General features: G+C 34.4%; 1 protein-coding gene across 13 annotated transcripts; it reads right to left on the minus strand.

Annotated features, from left to right (window-relative positions):
- Nucleotides 1-2,305: 2,305 nt before the first annotated feature.
- LOC110872554 (sulfate transporter 1.2-like) lies at nucleotides 2,306-8,711 on the minus strand. 13 transcript variants are annotated; one of them, XR_004892611.1, is made up of 11 exons: nucleotides 8,402-8,709; nucleotides 7,736-7,802; nucleotides 7,571-7,653; nucleotides 5,281-5,456; nucleotides 5,007-5,150; nucleotides 4,732-4,933; nucleotides 4,047-4,658; nucleotides 3,364-3,431; nucleotides 2,994-3,271; nucleotides 2,786-2,823; nucleotides 2,306-2,677 (listed from the first exon to the last, which is right to left on the minus strand). XR_004892611.1 is itself a non-coding variant. In XM_022121367.2 (8 exons), the coding sequence occupies exons 5-8, from the start codon at nucleotides 5,125-5,127 to the stop codon at nucleotides 3,159-3,161; spliced, it is 504 nt and encodes a 167-aa protein (XP_021977059.1). In that variant the 5' UTR covers nucleotides 5,128-5,168; nucleotides 5,281-5,456; nucleotides 7,571-7,653; nucleotides 7,736-7,802; nucleotides 8,402-8,708; the 3' UTR covers nucleotides 3,052-3,158. The 13 variants fall into 13 exon arrangements, 2 of the variants coding, with proteins under 2 accessions (XP_021977065.1, XP_021977059.1); XR_004892610.1 differs by having other exon boundaries at nucleotides 4,732-4,890; nucleotides 8,402-8,708; XR_002554541.1 differs by having other exon boundaries at nucleotides 4,732-4,890; nucleotides 5,007-5,196; nucleotides 8,402-8,708.
- Nucleotides 8,712-22,616: the final 13,905 nt, after the last annotated feature.

Below are 22,616 nucleotides of genomic sequence, written 5' to 3' on the forward strand. Positions count from 1 at the left end.
CTTAAATTATGTTTTGTTTGAACACCCATTTGTATTGGTTAGATTTTATAACTGTTATATGCTTGTTCAATATGATTGGTGGCTGGATCCTGGTCAGTCACGCCTCCAAGCGGTAGTACTCCGCAGGTGGATTTTGGGGGTGTGACATGTTTGGTTTTCAAGACAATGTTGTTCGTGATGTTTTAAACTTAAATCAATGGTTGAACATCTTGGTTTTATCATATTGTTGTTTGTTATGGTTGAATGCAATGATATTAAGCAAGTCACACACAATCACGCTTCCGCAAAAGTCAGGGTGTGACATTAAATAAATGTAATTTTGTATACTAAATACTAAAAACGTCGTATCTTTAAAAAACCCGTGTATAATCGGGTTGAATAAATCTACCAAATAATAAAATATTACATCCTTAAAAACCTTGTATGTTACACGTGTTGAATAGATCTAAAAAAGAGTTATATCTTTAAAAACCATGTGTATTACACATATTAAATAAATGCAATTTTGTATATTAAATACTAAAAACGTCGTATCTTTAAAAAAACCCATGTATAGTCAGGTTGAAAAATCTACCAAATAATAAAAAAAAAATTGTATCCTTAAAAACCTCGTGTATTACACGTGTTGAATAAATCTAATTTTACATAGCAAATCTTAAAAAGTTATATCTTTAAAAACTTCGTGTATTACACGTGTTATATAAATGTAACTTTGTATAGTAAATAATAAAAAAAGTTATATTTTTAAAAACCCCGCGTTTTACACGAGTTGAATAAGTATAATTTTGTATACCAATTAATAAAAAAAATTATATTTTTAATAAATTAAGATAACATTTAATATTAATTTATTATTTATATATTTAATATAAGATAAGTAGGAAAGAGAGGTATTTATTTTAAAAATATATTAAATTAACAATTTAGATTTGAGAATAATATTTTATTAAAGTATGATAAGATTTAATATTAATTTATTATTTATTTATTTAGTTAATATAAAATAAGTATAGATTTGAGTATACCTCCTATGAATGACATGTGTCCAAAATTTGGTTTCATTTATTATAGTAGATAGAAGATTCGGTTTGTGAACCTTACAAACCCTTTATATACTTATTTATTTTTAACATAATGATATATAACTTTTAGTGTAATTTCTTAAAACATTGAGGTCCTTAAGTAATTCTCACAACTTATTTTTTATAATTCTCACAACAATTGTTATAATTGATGTAATGGTAAGGGAGAGATTTAACTGGATGGTAGTGAATTCTACAAACAAGTATAGTACTATTATTAAATCATAGGCTTTGGTCTACATGTTGACGGATTCATATCCGAGTGAGGAGGAGGATGATCTTATTATAGGAAAGTTTATTATTCTCTTATTATAGGTAAGTTTATTATTCTCTTTTGAATGATATTGGCAAAGTCATTTGCTAATGGGGGTGTTGACTTACATTGGGTGAATGGGTGATGATCATGAATTATAGTGAAGGTGAAAAAGGGTAGATGTATCCAATTCATGATCAAAACACGGACTCAAAGATATGAGACCGGTTCTTAGGGAAAAGTATAAACATCAACGCTCAACAGAAGTTTGCTATGTGTCGCTACAAAGTGGTGATTGGAAATTCGCTTAGTTACAAAGAAAGGTAAACAAGATAATTCCAAGTTTGTAGGTTATGATTGTCCATTTTGAGTATTGAAATCTTAGATGTAGGACAAGTCTTTTCATATAAAAAAAATCCTTAACAAAATAAATAAATGGCTGTGGAGGGAGTTAAAGGGAAAAACATTGTCAAAATAAGTTTAGACCGTGACATAGAAGGAGCTATCTGAGCTCGATTCGCACTAGAAGTGGTGGGAAACGGGGATTCCATATAATTATGCTCAGCTCGATTCGCACTAGAAGTTATGTGACAGTAGAAAAAAATTGGTGACTCCGTGTCTGTGATATGGAATTGTCAAAATTCCTACCAGGTTTTCAAGTCAACAAACAAACCACTTAATGGTCTCTTGCAAAAGAATTATTATGTTATGGGAGAAGTCCCAGCTAGCTTTTCTTGCAACACAGTAGAAGAAGATATATTGGCTGCTTTTGACAAAAATTTTCAAAATAACATATCAAAACGGTTCTTCCTTAAGGAGGAGAGTTTAAAAAAATACGTTGTTGTTCCGGATAAAAAAAATTAGGGGAAATCGGTCTACTGTTGTTTTTATTATAATTTTTTTCCTTTATAATGCAGCAGTTCCAAAACAAAGTTTAAGGATTTGTAGATGAAAACAGACAAAACACAAAGGTTTTAAGGATGATTATTATTATTATGTTGTTCCACATCCATAAGAACACGTACAAAGGAAACACAAAACAACCAAAACAGCCAAGGCACTTGAAGTTTGGCAAAAACTAAAGATTAGTCTACCCAACATCATCAACAAAACAAGCTTCTTTATCTATTTATTAACTACAGTAGTCAATATAGTTTGACTATCCATTCAACTTTAACTACTAGGACATAGTTTTTGCAAAGCTAGGAAAATCGTCATCATCGTATAGCTTTGGAGAACCCGGGCTTCCAAAGATCGGGGACATCATCCCACCATGAACACGATCTTCAAATATCGGCTCGAGGATCTCCTCCACCTCAAAGATCATCATAGCACTTTCATCCTGCAATTTATATACATTAAAAACAATTCATTCCTAGTAACACAAATTGAAAAAAAAAAAAAATTGAGAGGAGCTTGTGGAATTGTAAAATCACATCAGAAAGCTCACCTTTACTTCTTTCGGTGACACAGATTGAAAACAAGCATCTACAATTAACAAACAATAGCAGCGGTAAGCGATGATTAAACGAGTAAAAATATACTAACTAACAAACATACGAAGAGACAGATTGAAAACAAGCATCTACCATTAAAAAACAATAGCGGTAAGCGAGTAAAAATATACTAACGGATTGTATATGCATTAATTAGCATACCTTCATAAAACCCAAGGCTACTTAAGAACTCACTCAATCCCACTGATTGCGTCTGTTGTTTGATACATTCATCGTGATTGTGATTGAAACCCTCTTCAGCAATAGAGTACGGAAACTTTTCATTTTCAGCAAAAGCTATTGCTTTCTTTCTTTGACTCATTTTTTTCAAACCATTTTTCTGAGAAGACGGTATAATAGCCGAATTAGTAAGGTCACCAAGTGCTTAACAGGACCCCTTTTGTTCTTTTGAGCAATAGACCCATTGATCTTGACCACCCCTGTAAGAAAGAAACAATGGTTAATTAACATACATACCATCATATAACTAACAATGGTTAAAAAAAGCATAGAGATGTAACTAGTAACATACCATCAAAGTGTACATTGAGATTCTCGTCTTGAGTCAAACGGCTAGCATGCATTGCCATTTTTTTGAGTCTGCACAAAGCCAAAAAGAAACCAAATTCATATATTTATGAGTATTAGTCTCCCAAATTGTGAAAAAAAAAAGGAATATTCATAACAGAACAAATTCATATATCAAAAGATTTTTCAAGAACTAGGGTTTTATACTACCAGCAAAATCTTAAATCATTTAGGGGAGAAATATCAAGATCAAGATTCAGTTTGTACAAATTACAACATGCTATTTATGATAAATTAAGTAAAAACCCTAACTAACTAATTTTGGGCAAAGATTTAAATCAAATCTGAATGTCTGTTGTATTCAGTTTCATCGAGGTAAATCATTCACGCATCTGAAATCATATAGACTCAATTTTGTTCAATTACTTACAATATGATATTTCAAAACCCTAACGAAACTAGGGTTTTGTTTCAGTTAAAATCAACAATCATACGTCTTGAATTCAAACTTCAAAATTAATCGAACGACAATATCTCGACACCAAAACCAAGATCATACACCATAAACGAGAAGAAAAAACCCTAAAAATTAAAATAAAAAGGGGTTTTAAACGAACAAATCGATATCTGTAATTGAAACACAAAGAAGGGAGTAAATAAAATTAGGGATTGAAGGAACAAGAATACCTTCAAACAAACAGAGGAGATTGTATGTAAGGATCGAATGGTGGTTTGTGATTTGAATCAACTGTACAATTTTCTTTATGCTTTGTTTGGAAACGTGATTTATTTTATAACAAAATTCTTCAACGGATTTGTTTGTATTTAAAGGGGGAAAGAGCTCCCATCCCAACGGTCATATTGGTAAACTTTCTTTTACAGTTTTGCCCTTGTTTATCTATATCTATACTACTAGCTTATATCCCGTGTGACACACGGGCTTAAAAAAGTTAAATTTAAAATATATTAAAAAATATGATGTATGATTTAAAAAAAAAAAATCCAAATAACATAAAACCAAATAATTTAAAATAATAATGTTTTCACACTTGTCAGTTCTATTTTCCATTTTCTATTTTATGAACACAAGTTTTAGTCTTGTCAGTTCTATTTTCCATTTTCTATTTTATGAACACAAGTTTTAGTTTAGTAAGTTGGTCATGAACTAAATCAGTCTTTTTTTTTAAATCCTTGTTCCCTAACAACCCTTTAAGTTGCTGAAGCGCAATGGTAACGACCACTCCTCCCATGAACCCCACAATCGCAGCATGTGACAGAAAATCGATCAGAAAACCCAATCTGTAAAAAGAGCAACTCTCAAAACTATATAAGATTCGGATCAAAACGACAGTTTTTGTTAAAGTTATATTACCTGAAAAACCCGAGTGCAGCTTGAGTGACTCCAGCAAAGAATGTTGCAGTGAAAGCAAGACATAAATATTCAGGTGTATTTGGCTCAACCTCATCTCGTAACAAAGTTCCAAGCAACAGAGAGACCACTGCCACAGGGCCCATTGCAATATCTCTCGAGCTACCAATGAACGCATATATAAGAGGTGGAACAAAACTCAAGTCTACAAGTCAACTTAGATTGGTCAAAGTTCCAAAACAACACTTGCATGCAATTATATAGTGAAGGCAACTTACACAATCCATATTTTGGAGGTAAGTAAAGTTGAGCATGTACACTTGCATACCCCACATACGCAAGGATCCAAATCATCCCTCTAGCTTCCTGTCCTACCATGATGAGCATGTAGACTTGCATACCGCACAATCCCCCTTCAACAACTGCAACTGCTTCATCATCTGCAAAATAAATATGGAAAAAATGAACCTATGTAATAAGTTAGATATAAATTTGTAGGTTCATGAATGCATCACATCAACAATTGACAACACAACAACTAAAAGGCCTAACCTTACTTAGCCTGATTCTTCAAACCTGTATTTCCATCCTCGTTAAACTTGGCTTCAGCGGCCCGTTCTTCAGTCGAAGGCGCCATTCCTAACTTGTTCCCGATAGACTTTAACCAAATTGAGTCATTCAAGATTCATAAGGTTATATGAACCTTAAACAGCTAGCCCTGGAAATACCTAAGCATAAACCGAAATCACGAAAAGCGAATGAAAGTAAATTTTTTTTAATAAAGGCTTGTAGAAAAAAGATTAAATGCTAGAATTAAGGGTTACAAGTCACATCTATTTCTTAGATAGAATGAATGGGTTAAAAATGGTTGAAAATAGTGTGAGGTCTACTTATAATACATACATCATTATTGTATGAAATATCGTATTTGGGATCATAAGTACACATCAGTTATTTATCTAAAAAACATACAAATTTGTGGGTCGAACCAGCCGAAATTACCCAAATTGCAAAATCTTGTCACCTCTAGAGAAGGCGCTGGCAGATAATAGGGTTGAAAATAGTGTGAGGTCTACTTATAATACATACATCATTATTGTATGAAATATCGTATTTGGGATCATAAGTACACATCCGTTATTTATCTAAAAAACATACAAATTTGTGGGTCGAACCAGCCGAACAACGTGTTCTGACTCATTACCCAAATTGCAAAATCTTGTCACCTCTAGAGAAGGCGTTGGCAGATAAAATCGCTTCCTCTAATATATAGTTGGTTAATAAACATGCTAAAAACTTAGTAAAAAATTACAAACAAAATGTAATTAAGAAAACAAACACAATGTCTAAATAAATAGCAGAAACAAAGATTTACTCGTACGTTTTATTGAGAAAGCATATGGATATATTGTTAGCCTAACCTCAAAATTCCCCCACAATGAAACTCAACCCCTGAAACCTAATGAACTCAAAATACATTTACATGATTAATGGTAGACCTGGCAAACGGGTCGGGTTGGGTCGGGTCGGGTCATGGGTCAAGACGGGTTCGGGTCAAAATGGGTTCGGGTCAAAACGGGTCAACTAAAAAAGGGGTTGTGTTGGTTCGGGTCAAAACGGGTTCGGGTCGAAACGGGTTCGGGTCAGAACGGGTTCGGGTCAGAACGGGTTTCGGGTCGGAACGGGTTTCGGGTCGGGTTGGTTAAAAATGTTTTCTAAAGAGATTGTACATCAAGGGGCAATTTTGTTCGGGTGAAACGGTTCGCCTCGAAACGGTTCGCGTCGAAACGGTTCGCCTCGAAACGGTTCGCCTCGAAACGGCACGCGTCGAAACGGTTCGCGTCGAAACGGTTCGCGTCGAAACGGTTCGCGTCGAAACGGTACGCGTCGAAACGGTTGAACTTCAAACCATCTTTACTGTTAAATCTTCCTATTAAATAACATAATGCTAAATGGTAGCTGATTATCATTCATGTATTGAACCCTCTGATTTCTCGTGTTGTATTCCAATGTTTTAAAGCTTGCTATTAGAATCGTTTACAATGCTAAAGTATCTTGATCTCGTTACAGCAGTACACACGACCCAACTACTAACAAAAAAACTGAAAAAATCGAACGAAAAAGGCGACCAAAACGAAACAAAAAACCCGAAACTGAACCGAAACGAAACAAAAAAACTGAAAAAATCAAAGGAAAAAAGCAACTAAAACGAAACAAAAAACCGAAAACTGAACCAAAACAAAACAACCAAAACGAAACAAAAAATACTGAAAAGATTGAAACCGATCCGGAAAAAACCGAGCAAAACGAAACAAAAAAACCGAATCGAAACCGGCCAAAACGAAACAAAAACTGAAAAAATAAAAAACGAACCGAAAAAGTGACCAAAAGGAAACAAAAAATCTCAACCGAAACCGAAAATAACCGACCCAAACAAATAAAAAAAAACCGAACTGAAACCCGTCTCGTGCTAAAATCCGCCCCGACTCCAAACTCGTCCCTTGCGAAAACTCATGTCGGCCCGAAACCCGTCCCGTGCGGAAACCCGTGCCGATCCAAAACTTGTCCTGTTTCTTTAGGACACCAACCCACATTGATCCATTTCTTTGAAGTTGTCGACCCGTTTTGACCCGAAAATATATGAGATGGAATTTTAATTGACCCATTTTGACCCATTGAGTGAAAATGTCTTACCCAAACCAACCCATATAATTTAAAAAGCAACCCAAAGTGACCCACTTGAAAGGCTTTGGGTCAAGATTGCCCCCTCTAATTAATGGTGTAGAGTCAAACAAAACTGCAATTACAGAAAGAGCAAATAACAATGGGATCAAACACTAACCAAGCCAAAAAGGCCACGCTCCATATACCATCCATTGATGGAGCTTATAACGTCATCCAAAAGTCGTATATGTAAAATTTTCCCTGCATAACTTGGAAAAAAAAACTGTTAATAAAGTGACCCATGAAACCTCTTATTACATAATAATGTCCATGGAGAACTTACCATATCCATCGTGAAACTTGTCCTCTACTATTCTATGCATTGTTTGTACACCACCAACTACCGATTCCTGTTTTGGCTAAAATTTGTTAGGACCCAATTGTCTTGTTCAATTATACCAGGCTTATTATGAGAACACTTTTAAATCATGTAGAAGTATTTCCATTCTTCTTGAAATTCCCTTTTCTACTACATTATGCCTTACTCTTTCTTTCATTCTGTTCATTTAGAACCACAAGGTGTGTTTCCTTTGTTTCAATCTACCTCATTTAACCATTTATATACATCTTTCAGTTATCTAGCTTTTCCTTTTATATAAAAGTTAATGATGATTATATTTAAAGACATGACATCAAAAAAAAATTCCCCCTAAATAACACAAACACAACGAATTTACTCAAATTCAAAATCGATCAGTACTTTCCACAAAGTTGCTCAAGGACTTAAGCAGTTCCAATTTGCATAATAAAAAAATAGTAAATGAATATAAGAAAAAAAATGAAACTACAAACTTATATCTAACTTCAAAGAAAACATAAAGCAAAATGGCAGTATGGATACAATACGCAAAGAAATTAAACCCTAAAATTGAACTTCAAAGCAAATTTCTTGATATCATAATAAAAATATAGAAAAAAAATGTAACAACTTAAATAAACTAAATCAAACCTTCACATCTGAAGCAACACATGCTTGGGGTACGAACATCATTTTTTTCCATGGAAGATGGTTGCAACTGTTTCAGCGGTGGGAAATGGTTGAACCCTAGCGGCAAGATCGATGGAAGATGGTTGCAACTGGTTTCAGCGGTGGTTATTGTAGCGGTGGCGGACATGAATTTGAAGGAGAGAGCGTTGTAGGTCTCAGATCTAAAAGGGAGGCGATGAAATGGGTATTTGGGGATGAGGTTTTCTGCCTTTCTTGTTCTCTCTTTCTCTCTCTACAAAAGAAAACCTGGTTGAGGAGTGTGGATAGCGTGGATAGTCTAGATGATAAACACGTTAGTAAATTAAAGGTGGGGTTGACATGTGTCTTAATTGAATATGGAGGGGACAAGTGTCCCAACCTTGTTCTTTTATTATATATAAAGATATTATAATGTATGAGGCAAGGGCAATTTAAGATGGGGTAGGCTAAATATACCCCTCTCTTATTACTTTTTATACCTCCTTTCCATAAAATCACATTAAAACTTTTAATATTTACCCCCTATACAAATCATCATTTAAAAAATTATTCTTTTTGTTACAAAACAAATTCAAAAGTGTAAAAAAAAATTACTGACGTTTTTTTAAATATTTATTTTTTAATTTTTATTTAAATCATATTTTTTAAAAGTTTTTATATATTGTTTTTAAAGACACTTTCTTAAATAGTATATTGATTATGTTTTTTTATTGAACATCTTTACAAATAAATAATAACATTTTTTCTTATAAAAATAATAAAAAAGGTTTTGAACTTTCTTTTTGAATAAAAGTCTATATTATGTTTTTTCCTCTTCTAGTTTGTATTTTAAAGGTCTTACTTTTATATTTTTTAATACTTTAGACATGTTTATAAAATAATTAACAATTTTTATTTATCAAAAAAGTAAAAAAAATTATTTTAAAATAGCGTTTACAACCCATCTATGTAAGTGAACAAATAAACAATAGATACTAAAATTATTTTATCAAACTATAAATTAACAATCTATATAAATTCAAATTTAATTAGTGTAAAGAATATGTTATAAACATGTTAAAACCAGTTTAAGACTTAGATCGAAGTGAACACTTTTCTAAAGCAAAACAAATGGATAGGGTTGATTCAAAAATATTTTTCTCTTCTTCATTTAAAAAATATATCAAACTGGTTGATTTCAAAAATATATATGGATTTTTTTGTAATCAAAAGTAGGTCATTCGAAACAAAAGTCACGTAAAAGCATAAACATAATTACGAATAATAATCGGTTTTCGACTATACATCAGATACCCACTTCAGGTCGTTCAAAAATAAACAAAAAACATTTTAAAATATTAAAAATAATAAATATAAGACATTTAAAATACAAACTAGACGAGGAAAAAATATAATGTAGACTTTTTTCAAAAATAAAATTCAAACTTTTTTTATTATTGTTTTTATATGAAAAACGTTATTAGTAATTTGTAAAGATGTTTAATAAAAGAAAACATAATCAAAATACTATTTGAGAAAGTGTAAAAAAATATCTGAAAACCTTTTAAAAAAATATGATTTTTTAAATAAAAATAAAAATAAAAATATTTTTTTTAAACGTCTATAATATATTTTTACACTTTTGAATTTGTTTTGTAACAAAAAAGAATACTTTAAAAAAAATATGACTTTTTAGGGGGTAAATATGATAAGTTTAAATGTGATTTTATGGGAAGGGGGTATAAAAAGTAACAAGTGGGGGTACATTTAGTAGCCCCCTTTAAGATACCCAAAAAATAAGAACTTTTCTCCCCCTTTATTTATAGATAGACCCCTAAAATGAGGTTACTTTGGTCTTTTAACCACTATTTATTTTTAACCCCTAAACTTATTACATTTAAATCCCTAAGGTTTTATCTAAATTTTAGATAATTAGTTACAATTCACACCTCCATAACAAACTTATAATTTTTTTTACTTATTCTTAACATATCTTATAAACTATAATGTTTAAAAAAAATCCAAAGATACCATGACGTCCTACACATTTTTGTCGACGTTTCGGTAGTTGTCTTGTTCAATATCGATGCACGGATTAAAATGTACAAGTAGTTAATGCATTAATGTACAAGTGATTTAAGAAAAGTAAAAAAAAATTATAAAAATAGCCACCCGTTTGACAATTACTTAAACAGGCCTTAACGATCCTTTTCTGAAGAGCGCGCCAGTTTTCTTCCCCGCAGTCACGTAAAATTTGTCTTATTTCTGCCTCTGGCCATGAATTTAGTATATCTTCAGCTGTAAAACTGGCCTGTAATATCCCAGTTTCAGTCACTTAAGTGAACAAAATATATGAACATTCTCCAACAAATTAGCACACACGAACATTTTTTCCATACAAATATCAATCTGAATTAAACAATTCACTTAATCATCAAGCCCAAAACAAATATCAATTTGATTTACAGTTGGATGAGTGGGATTTCTTTAGGCCTACTACTTTGTATATAATTAAAAAACTAAATCCGATTACATGAACAACTAATGAAGTTAAAGATCCAACTTTCAAATAAAGCAATTCAGAGATTGAAAACACTCGAGTACGGTTCAAGCCTGTTTAGCTCATTTCTTTATATAGAGTTTGTTTAATTTTTTTTTACCCATTTGACCTCTATTAACAAAATACAAACTAGAAATTAGACCAATTTCCACATAAAATGGGTTGAATCTGCACCTCTACCTATGAAAACTTATTTACTAGAACAAAAGAACGTAGAAGAGCATCATCATGCGTACCTCACATTTAGTTAGTTCATCTTGTACTTTCTTTGAGGCAAAGAGTTGAGCAACACGTTTTCCATTGTCTTGCTTCCTACCAGAGAGGTTTTGCTTCCTATTTTGAACACGTTTAGCTGCCCGTTTTGCAGAACCCATACCCAGCCCATTGCTAAAAGCATCATTACTATGATTCACCTCTCATTAAAACAAAATAAAAACAATATTAAAAAACAAACTTATAAAATATACACTTTATAAAATATAAAACTGGGAAATTTATAATCTTTCAGCAAGCACAGCTTTTATGTAGTTTTATTTATTTATATAACATTTTACTTTTATTAGTATTATTGTTCATAAGTTTGGATGCGTAACAAAATGTATAGTTTATTTTATCTAAAAATCACTATAATAGTTACTGAATAGAAATAATAAACTAAATATATTTATAGATGGTACAAATGGCATCATTTCGACTTGATCAATTACATGTTCTGATTGTAAATCTTGCATCAATTCTATATTTATAGTATAGATTAATATATCTTATAAAAACTAAAAGATAACCACAACAAACTTCCGAAATAAAGGGATGACATCTAAAATTAAACCCTAATGCTTACTACTATAAATACACATCATATTACCCCTACATTAATTGCTAAACAAGTTCAGAAATGGATCCAGTTCTGAATTCAAATGTTGTGGAAAACCAAGCATGCAAGATTGAAAATTCTAAGGTTAGTTTTTTTATATCGCAGTTGTGAATAAATGTTTTCTTTTATTTACATTTATGTGAATGTTTAACTTATTTGGATCAGAATCAGTTGCATGATGAACAAACTTCTAAGGTATTGATTTTGTTGTTTTTTAACTATTATTTTCGTATATATCTTTCATATTAACATGTTCGTTATCTATACTATATGTGTGTTTTATTGCAGGATCAAGATGATAAAAGTGTCGAAATAATTTCTCACGGTGCAATGTTTAGTCCTTATAAGTCTACTCTTCAACGAGAATTTAGTGAAGAGGTAATTTTAAAGTTAATTTGATTTTTTTTTTTTTACTTTTGTATTCACTTTTTGTCCTTTTTAAGGATCGGAAGTACGAGTCTCAAAGGAAGAGATCCAAGAGACTCACCGAATGGAAATGGAGTCAAGTTATCAATTTAGATGATTCTGAAGAAGATGACAAAGAAGAAGAACTAGAAGACACAGCCGATTCAAGCGCAAAGAAGAAAACCGAATTAAAAATTCCTCAAGTTTCAATTCAGAAGAGGAATAGATTTCATTCAGCATAATATGAAATCTTTCAAGTGCTTTTATTTTATTTTTATTTTTTTTCATTTTCAGTTATGTTTGATCTAGACAATTTCATTTTCACTTGTTTTGTTTTCATTTTCAGTTTTTTAGAATTAATTCAGTCTAATAAAGTTTATTTTATATTTTAAATTCTCAGTGTTTGAAACCACAAGCCTTCTAAAGGAAGTAACTAACTATTTGAGTATAATCCAATATCGATTAAAGGGAACAAGCATGAAATCCCCCAATTTGTTAGCAAATTTTAAAGTTCTCGCTAAACCAGCAACCAACAAAGTTATTTTCATTATATAAACAGGGCCAATTATTGTAGTTACAGTAATTAAAAAAAAAAAAAGAAAAACCAATCAGCAAAAAGGTATCCAGCTCCATTTGCATAGCTATATTTTCATAATAATAAATATATATTAAACTTCAATTTATTTATATATTTTTACTGCATTAGAGACCATATATATTCTTTGTAAAACTTTACCTTCTCGTAATATGTATCTATGTGCCATTCGAAAAGGACAACGGTGATAACAATTCATATAGGTTACAATACACATGTCTGTCGTTTGAAAAGAAAAGATATACAATTAAATAATCTGGTAGTGATGAGACGATGATAAGTTTAAATTTTTAAAAATAGTTATATACATAAATAATTAATATCATGAATTCAATTAGCATAAGATATTGAATACATTTTGATTATATGATTATATCAATTTTTTGTTGTATAAAAACTTAAAGTAATTGCAAGTTTAAAAAAAATACAGGTTAAAATTAGATAAGATTAGTTAGTTGAAACAAACTACAGGTTATTAAGAATTAGTTGGTTTAAAAGTGCTGTATATACAGCTCCTTTTCATTAGTTTTTATAAAAAAAAACAAAACTTTATTTCTTAAAAGAAAAGGCTTTTAAAAAAAAAGTTTGTAACAAGTAAAATGAATAATAATGTACGATCTTTAATATATAAAAAATACTAAATTTTGTTGCAAGGTTTTAGGGATTATAAGTTAACTATGTTCTTATAGATTATATTAGCCAGATTCAAAAAAAAACTCTAATATGTAGACTAGATACATTTTTTTATGGATTCTAAGTTATAACTAGATTATGTTTACATTTTTTCAGGGATTATTAGTTAAAATTAAACTCATATAGATAAGATTAGTTAGTTGAAACAAACTACAGGTTATTAAGAATTCGTTGGTTTAAAGTGCTATATATACAGCTCATGAACATTAGTTTTTTTACTTCAAAAAATCTTGTTCTTCAGAATTCGTTGGTTTTAGCAGGTAATCTTTATTTAAGTTTTTCTACAACAATGACCTTTATTTAAGTTTCTATACATCAATGACTTTCGTAAAAAAAAATAATAATTTAAAAGTTCATCATTTCAGTGGTTTTGGTTGATCGGTACATCCATTCAGATCTTACACAGGTATGGATTCTTCCAAAACATGAATATGATGTTTGTTTTTTGTTTTCATACTATTATGTTTTTTAATATCATCTTTCTGTGTTCTGATAAAAATGTATGCTGTTTATATTCTCATACTTTTGTTTAGTCTAACACATAAGTGAACTCAATTAAATATTTATTAAACTTAATGAAATGATTATAACCTCAAAATTAAAAAACAGTGGAGCTTTTTAAAACAAATTATGCAATCAAATAACTAAAACAAATAAACCAAAAACTGAACTCAATCAATGATTCTATAACCCCAATCAAAAATTAGAAACATTGATATAAACATGTAAGAAATAAACCCATTTTCTTTACTTACATGAGCCGTAGGAACAGATGCAAATTCTCCTTTTAAGAAAGAAGATGATGAGCTTGAACCAAAAAAGAGGCCTTTGAAATCCCCAATCAAATTGAAACTAACAGTTGTCGCCATAATTCTGCAAAACAAATGTTGTTTTAAGATTCAATTACCGGTAGATTAGGTTAGGATTAGGGTTTGGTGTTCTTACTTGGTGAATGGGGAAGATGAAGCTGTTGCTACAAGTACTTTGAACCGGTAAAAATTTTGAAAACCCCTAAAAACTTCACGCCGCGAAGATGATGATGATGATGCTTCGAATTAAGGTAGGGGTTTAAGCGATGATGATGATGATGCTTCGAATTTGAGAGTTCATCTGAGAGACAGGTTTAAGGTTGAGGTTCATCTAGAGCTGGTATGCGACCTATAGAATGCGAGAGTAGATTATTCAGACAAAAACATAAAACTTTCGCCGTGTGAATCGAAGAAAAGGATGAAACCCTAGATTTCGCCCAGTGAATCGAAGAAAAGATGAAACGTAGATTTTTCAGACAAAAGCCTAAAAACACTGCCTTCATATGTGTGAGCATGTGAAACCCTAGACTTTAATCTTTTAAACCCACTACTATGTGTAGCCCCGACCCAATTTAGAACAATCCCAGGCCCAACAGAATATCCTTTATATAACTAAAAACAACTTGGTGGACTTTCTTTAATAGTTTCTTACATACATTTGTCACCCGCTGTTTGTTATCCAATTGGACAGAACAATTGATTCAAATTTCCGAATAAGAAATAAAGGGCAACGAATCTGAAATCAATCGACGTGAAACCAGAAAACAAGTACAAAAACGTGAACGAACTGCTTGAGTTGCTTCATATCCAAAAAACAAATAAAACACAAGGGTCAAAGAATCAAATATGCAAATAACAAATTTAGAATCGAGAGACAAAAGGACTAGAATACAAACAACTGAGAGCGATTTGTGTTTTCAATACAATCAGTAAACTAAATACCCAACTTATGAACAACATTAAAAATATAAACTTTAAGGAAAAAAAGGTACCTGAAGTGATTTGTGCTGAATAATAATACCGTCACGAATCATGCCTACCGCCAACAAGGGCCATCGTAAAACCAAATCCACATCTTGCACTACCGCCACCGAATTCATCAAAGATGTTGTGGTCGACATTGAGTACTGGTGACGCCGGCGTGCGAGCTAGAACACTGTTGGACCCAATCACCGCCCCTCGGATGCACAAATTACATTTCAATTATATGTATCACCTACGAATTTTGATTTGATTAGACGTTGAGGATAAACCGGTATTAAAAGCTCTTGTGTCCTTGGACGACCTCGGTATCTTACCAACACTATACTACGCTCACGATGGGTGCACTTGCCCATATGTGTGTTTAGTGTTAGTAAATATCGTGTTTTATAAATTTAAAACTTGGCTAAAAAGTGTTAAAGGGCTTAAAATATACATTAAAAACTATAACAACACGACACGCATCAAGTTTTTGGCGCCGCTGCCGAGGACACAAGGATTTTAAGAGAGTTAGAAATCAACGGCCTAATCGTTTTTTAAAATTTTTCTATTTTTTTAGGATTTTCTTAGATTTTTTAGCTTCTGCAGAACTCAGCACGGGCCGTACCCACTGAACACGCCCCGTGCCCACTCTTTGGAACTGGCAATCCTGTTTTAAGTCAGACAGTAAGCTGAACACGGGGACGTGCCCACTCAACACACCCCGTGCCCAAGATTCAGTTACTGAAAATAGAACCGTAAGATCCCGACGGTTGGTAATTTCTGACACAAACATGAGTGATACTGATATTTTTTACTTTCGGCACTCTTATGGTACGTGGTGTCAAATATGTGGTGGCCACCATAAAGAATTAGAATGTTATTTTCTAAATTATAAGCCTCATTATATAGACCCATTGTTTTCCTGTAGCCTTAAGAGGGGCGAAAGTAAAAATAATCCCTATCTCTCCCTCGAATGCTCTCAACCGGACCTTCTAGGAGAAATGCTTCTTGATGAATTATTTCAACTAGAAGATCTAATTCTTAATTGGATAAAAGAACTTAAGATGGATTTTATTAATTCATCTCAAGACGATACCCAAGAAGAATTGTTGGGATCGCATTCGAATAAAGACAACTTCGTTATTCCCGATGTTACCTCTAACTCTAGTGAGGACTTAAGCGATAGTCGTCCCTGTGTCAATTGTGCTGTGAAGGACTCTCCATCGACTTCGTTCGGTGCATACATAGACCTGAGCGATTCGGCATACACCTTCTTTAACGAGAGCCCGGGAAAGGGTTGGACTTGTCCACCTACATTTAGCATAGGAATCACCCTCACCGACAACCTGTTGCGTTTTCGTCTTAGTCTAGAGCAGTTAAGGTATCTTAGGCACTTTGGGGTTGTTCCATCCAGTAAGGAATCGCCCGATCCAGATAAGTTCCTTAAAAAATAGACGAAACTTCATAAACAGCCTCTAGACACGGGGCCGTGCCCAGGTCAACACGCCCCCGTGTACACCAAAAGATTCCTTTCTGACTTTTTGTCAGAATACGGACAAAATGTGTCAGGATCCTGTCTGCACACGGGGCCGTGTCCAGCGAACACGGGGCCGTGTGCGGGGTGCTGTCGTTTTCTATAAATGCAGCAAGATTCCTGCCCATTTGGACCACTCCAAAGACAAAGATTTGCTGGGATCTTCACTCATACCATCCTAGGTATATTCTAAGGAAGGTTCTCAACAAACATCTTGTCTTTTCCATTTTTGTTCATTACCTTCTTCTTCAATTTTTCACTCAATACCTCCATTAGAGCTTGAAATCACCATGGTTCCAAGCCCTAAAGTGATGTTTGATAGATTTTTACTCGAGGAATCTTGTTAAAAATAAGTTTTGCAACAATGTTTTAAGTTATTTCTGCTCAAAATTGCTTTAAAAATTGAAAAATAATTTGAAACTCCAAGATTCCTTGTTCCAAAAAAATCTGTAGACATCTGAACACGGGGCCGTGCTCAACGAGCACGGGGCCATGTCCGAGGTACTGTTCCATAGAAATTAAACTCTTTTCGGTCTGTTTTCTCAGAATGGCGAGCAGAACTAGCAGAACATCTTCATCGCACTCCAGGAACAACCGACAATGAAGGAGGTCATCAACGGTTGAAGATTCCCTTGTAAACTACGTTTACGCCTTAAGAGAAGCCATTGATGAAATGACGGGGGTGGAAGAAGCATTGGTCGACCGTATTAATCATTTAACGGTGGGACTAGAGGGATGTCTTCGAGAGGTCAACCTTTTGCACCAAAGGTTGAACATTCTCGCCTCTCCCCCTTTGGTACCAATCATTACCCAAAGGGCATGGAATGTGGTACCCGAAGTCATCATACCGGCCGAATGGTATGCCATACACCCGGAACCCCCTCGAGACATACTACAAGGGGTTCCGGTTGGTGTCACTACCCCTCCACAAGATATTGAGGAGAATGAAGCCGCCTTCTTCCTCCCAAGAGAGATAGAAGAATGACTTTAACCACATCTAGGGGACACCCATCGGCTCGGAGTTCTACCAAGTTTTTAGATACCGGAGAATTATTTCCGGAATTTTGGTTCTTAATGTAAAAGTAGAACTCCTTAGAATGATTTTATGTATCACTTGACATATCTAGTTTAACTTTTACTTTTCGTCTTTGTTTTTTTTAATTTTCTAGGATTGTTAGTAATTCTCTCTATGACTTAAATGGAATGATGGTTTTAGTTAATTTGGTGTTTGGATGATGTTGTAATGGATAAAACACACTCAAGATGGTCAAGGATAACAAGGGAAACTTGCACCAGCACCCCATGCACGAAAACAGGACGTCCCGAAAAATTTTCATGCCCAGGCTTCTGTTTCTTTTTTCTCAATTTTCGTTACTGACGATCTGAACACGGGGCCGTGTCCAGACGCCCAGTAACATAAATTTTTGCTTTTTCACACCTTTTACACATTCAATCAACCTAAAAACTTATTTTTGGGACACATTGAGGACAATGTGTAATTTAAGTGTGGGGGGATGCTAAAAACTTGAATTTTTGCAAGTCCTAACCACAAGCCTTACACAAAACTCTATTGTCAATTTTTTACTTGTCTTAGTTTAAGTTGGGAATTACAAGTTCTAAAAAGGTTATGTTTTACAAATTTACAACCGATAGCATCGTGATAAAAAGAACCAACATAAGAAAATTATGAAACGGCATGACAAATCTAATTAAAGTTTGATTATATATACTTGATCATATAAAAACCCATTCCGATAAAAAGTGAGTTTTGAGCCTTTATTGAGCATACAAATACATATCTTTAAACTAAATGCTCATTTTTTCGTTTCTTGTGTGAATAGCCGCTTGGTTCTTACGACTCTAGAACTTGCCACGACGATACATTCCCGGTCCTTACCAACTTAAACCCGAGTAAGTAAATGATGGAGGCATTAGGACTAACCCTTTTTATTTCTACACCATTATTTTTTTCTTTTTTTTTACCACCTACCCAAAATCTCCCTAGTTAACCCCTTTGAGCCTAAACCATTTCATTTCTAAAACCAAAACAAACACCCTTTACCCACCAAAACCCTTTTTCATTTTAAACCCTTTATTTTAGTTACAAAGCTCGGTTTTTCCTATGACTTCCTTAAAAAATGATGAAGCCAAGAGAAATAAACAAACAAGTCCATCAAAAAGAACTTTGTTTGAAAGAAATGCTTCATCAAAAATAAAAAGTTACGAAAAATAAAAAGTCTTATGAAAACCGACGCTTGTTACGCTTTTCGCCCTTTTTACTAACCACTAACCCAACCACCTACCTTTAACCCAAGCCTAACCCTTCACCCCAAAAGTCCTCTTGATATTTACAAAGGAATATAGGTAAAAAGGAGGAGGATTGATTGCTTGGCAAGCTTATGGTAGGAGTAAGTTCCATGCCGCTCTCGAGTGATTCACTAAAATACATCTTCAGCCGAATGTTGAGTGATCCCCCGTGAGGTATGTGAACTTGTATATAAATGGAATTTTAATAAAGGAATGTTATGCCCTAATAAGTAATTTATCTTATGTAATGTTTTTAATAAATCATGACGAATAGGATTGTAAATAACTAAAAATAAAACTTAATAAAGAATCTTGGAAATCCCGACACTCTATGACAAGCCCAAAAACCTTCTCTTCTACCCATTCCATTTGGGAGTGTAAAAGCCACATTATAAAGAGTTTTGCTTGAGGACAAGCAAAGATTCAAATGTGGGGGTATTTGATGTGCACAAAATGCAACATATAAATTTCATCAAATGAGGCATAAAACTAACCCTTTTTTAGTACTAATGTTCGAAAAAGTATGTTTTTGTCTTCCTTTTGTATTTTCAGGAATAAATGAGCTCAAATGAACAAAAGAAGCAAAAAGGCAGCTAAATCTAACATAAATACAAGAAAAGGAACAAACGTAGCATGCCCGACCCCCGACAGCATCTTCCCAAGCAAAACAAGAGAACAGAAGGCTGAACACGCCCCGTGCTCAATGAGCACGGGGGCGTGCCCAAGTGTCAGCAGAAAAGACAAAGTTGTAAAAGCTTCTATCACCCACCACGGGGGCGTGCCCAGCGGACACGGGGCCGTTGTCAACTCTTAGAATCGCAGAATCTGAGAAAATCTTGATAGTACAGATATGCTTCTGCACACGGGGTCGTGCTCAGCGGACACGGGGACGTGGTCAACTAATGCAGCCAAACTACAGTTAATGAAGAGAGAGAAGAGGGATGGACACGGAGCCATGCCCGAGCTTCTGTTCAGCCTATAAATAGGAGTGCTTGGCTTACTTGCAACTCATCCCTTGGCACACCACCTCTCTCACACTTCACCCACCACACAACACCATCATCCATTGTGCATCATAGAGTGTGTGAGTCGTCTCGGGATCCAAGATTGATCATAAGAGTTCTTGACAATCAAAGGCCATGTTTGCCTAAGTCTCTTACATCACTTGGTGAAGACAAGCATTTAGTGTAAGACTTTTTATTTTTAATCTTTTCGCACTTTTTACTTGGTTATGTATTAGTGACTTTAATAACTAGTTTTATATGTTGAAGGTGATTCTTCCTTATCATTTGTCCGTGGTGTCTTGGCATTATTTTACTGTCTATATAAAATAAAAGATTTTCACCATTCATATCTCCGCGGTCTATATGGAGATATGTTGGCTACCTGGTCGGGGGTTAAGGGAATGGTTTGGTAAGAGTCTTGCCATTGTTTAGTGTATAGATCCTGCAAAGGACCTGGGTCAAATTTAGTAGGACCTCCTTCAATACCTGGATGGCGGGGGTCCAAACTCTTTGATCCCCTCATGTATAAACTACTATTAAAACTTTAACCCGGCTACTTAGGACTGTATCCCTGCTGACTCAGACTACTTAGCCGAGGGTAACGTCACCTTCAAAAGAGGGGCCTACCACATTATGCGTTAAAGATGAGTTGGTATTTAACCAACATTTCCTTCAAACATTCTAAACCCTACTTGGAAGCTGTAACACCCCGTGTTTTCGAGAGTCAAAGTCAAAGTTAAAGTCAAGATTGAAGTCAAAGGAAGAAAAGATTGCTCCTTGCGATCTGCACTCCTTGCTCAACTCCTGTTTTGACTTCTTCGACTTGTAGATAGTCTATTTGTTTTGTTATGTTAGTTATATTATGTGGAGTACTTGTTAATAATCGATATTTATCGCGTGTTTAATCACTTTATCGCTTATCGCATCTCAATCGCATTCGCAACCCGAATTATGCGTTCGGGATATTGTTTTACGTGTGTGTGCCTTTTTATGTGTTACTTGAGCATGCTTATTTATGTTTATATTGTGGTGATTAATCGAAACGCAATCGAAATCGAATCGCAAACACTAAACGCAAGATAATTAGGATGATTGTATGTTAGATATAGTAGTTGGGATTAGCGGGAAACTCTATCTCATCGCAAAACCCAACGCACATAAACGAGACATCGCAACTCAACACATCAGAGCCACTCGATCGAGTGACAACTCGATCGGATGGCCATCCGATCGGATTGCCATCCGATCGGACAGCCACCCGATCGGAAAGCCACCCGATCGGTGACCCACCCTATCCAATGCACTTTCCTTTTTGGGAAACCCTATAAATACCTCACTTGTCACATCATTTGATGTGACAGCTCCTCTCACTCGACCAAGCCGCTCTCAAGCCTCTTTCTGTCGATTTCTCGCGATTCTTGTAAGTTTTCAACCTAAATCTTGTACTTTCCTGATCTACACGCACTCCTACACCTTTCTATCTTTTGAATCTTAACTTTTAACAATGAAATCACTAAATTTATGGTGTTCTAGGATGATGTCATCATGGTGTTCATATGAACTCCATGTTTTGGCTTCAAACCACCAAGAACAACTTAGATCTGAACGACTTCCACAAAAATAAACAAAGATCTTGCATAGATCTGAACATATTCAAGGTGAAAAGGATTGAAAGATGGTTTCCAACTTTCTTTCAACTCTTTTACACTCAATGCACTCAAAACCGATAGAATCGGAGCTTGTTATGATCTTCTACTCCTTCTTAGAGATGTGTCGGTTCAAGATCTGGGTTCTACCAAATAGACGACTGGTTCGGACTTAAACATGAACAACCGTCACGAACCAGTGAACGGGTCGGATCTGGGTGATTCCTGTTCGATCGGATCACATGGGTCTTGACGAGGTTATGTTGTTTAGCACGTTTCACATCGCCTCGATCAAAGTTGCAAACTATCAAAAATAACTAAGTGCCAAGACGATCAGGCTTTCGGGACGGATTGCCGTTCGATCAGATTGCTATCCGATCGGATTGCCATCCCAGCTCAGCTACTGCCCAGCAAGCTCTACTTGCAGCTCCGCAAGGCCAGCAAGCGGCTCAGGCACCCGCGATCAATGATAGAGTCCGCTTTGCGTGTGGTGATCCCAACCACTTCGCCAACATGTGCCCGAACCGAGTTGTGAAGCAAGAGCCACAACAGCAGCAGCCCCAGCAACAACAGCAGCAACAGCCTCAGCAGCAACAACAACAAGCATCTCGCACCCGAACTTTCAACATCAATGTGCGCCAGGCTCAGGCTGACAACAATGTGGTTAATGGTACGTTACTCGTGAATGGTATTTATGCTTCGTGTTTGTTTAATACTGGAGCAGATAACTGTTTTGTGTCGTTTGAATTCGAGAAACTCCTTAATCGTAAGTGCTCCCATCTCCCCTCGACGTTCGATGTTGAAGTCGCCACCGGAACCGCCGCCGTC

The sequence above is a fragment of the Helianthus annuus genome, chromosome 1 (assembly GCF_002127325.2).
Source record: "Helianthus annuus cultivar XRQ/B chromosome 1, HanXRQr2.0-SUNRISE, whole genome shotgun sequence".
In the NCBI taxonomy this organism is placed as follows: domain Eukaryota; kingdom Viridiplantae; phylum Streptophyta; class Magnoliopsida; order Asterales; family Asteraceae; genus Helianthus; species Helianthus annuus.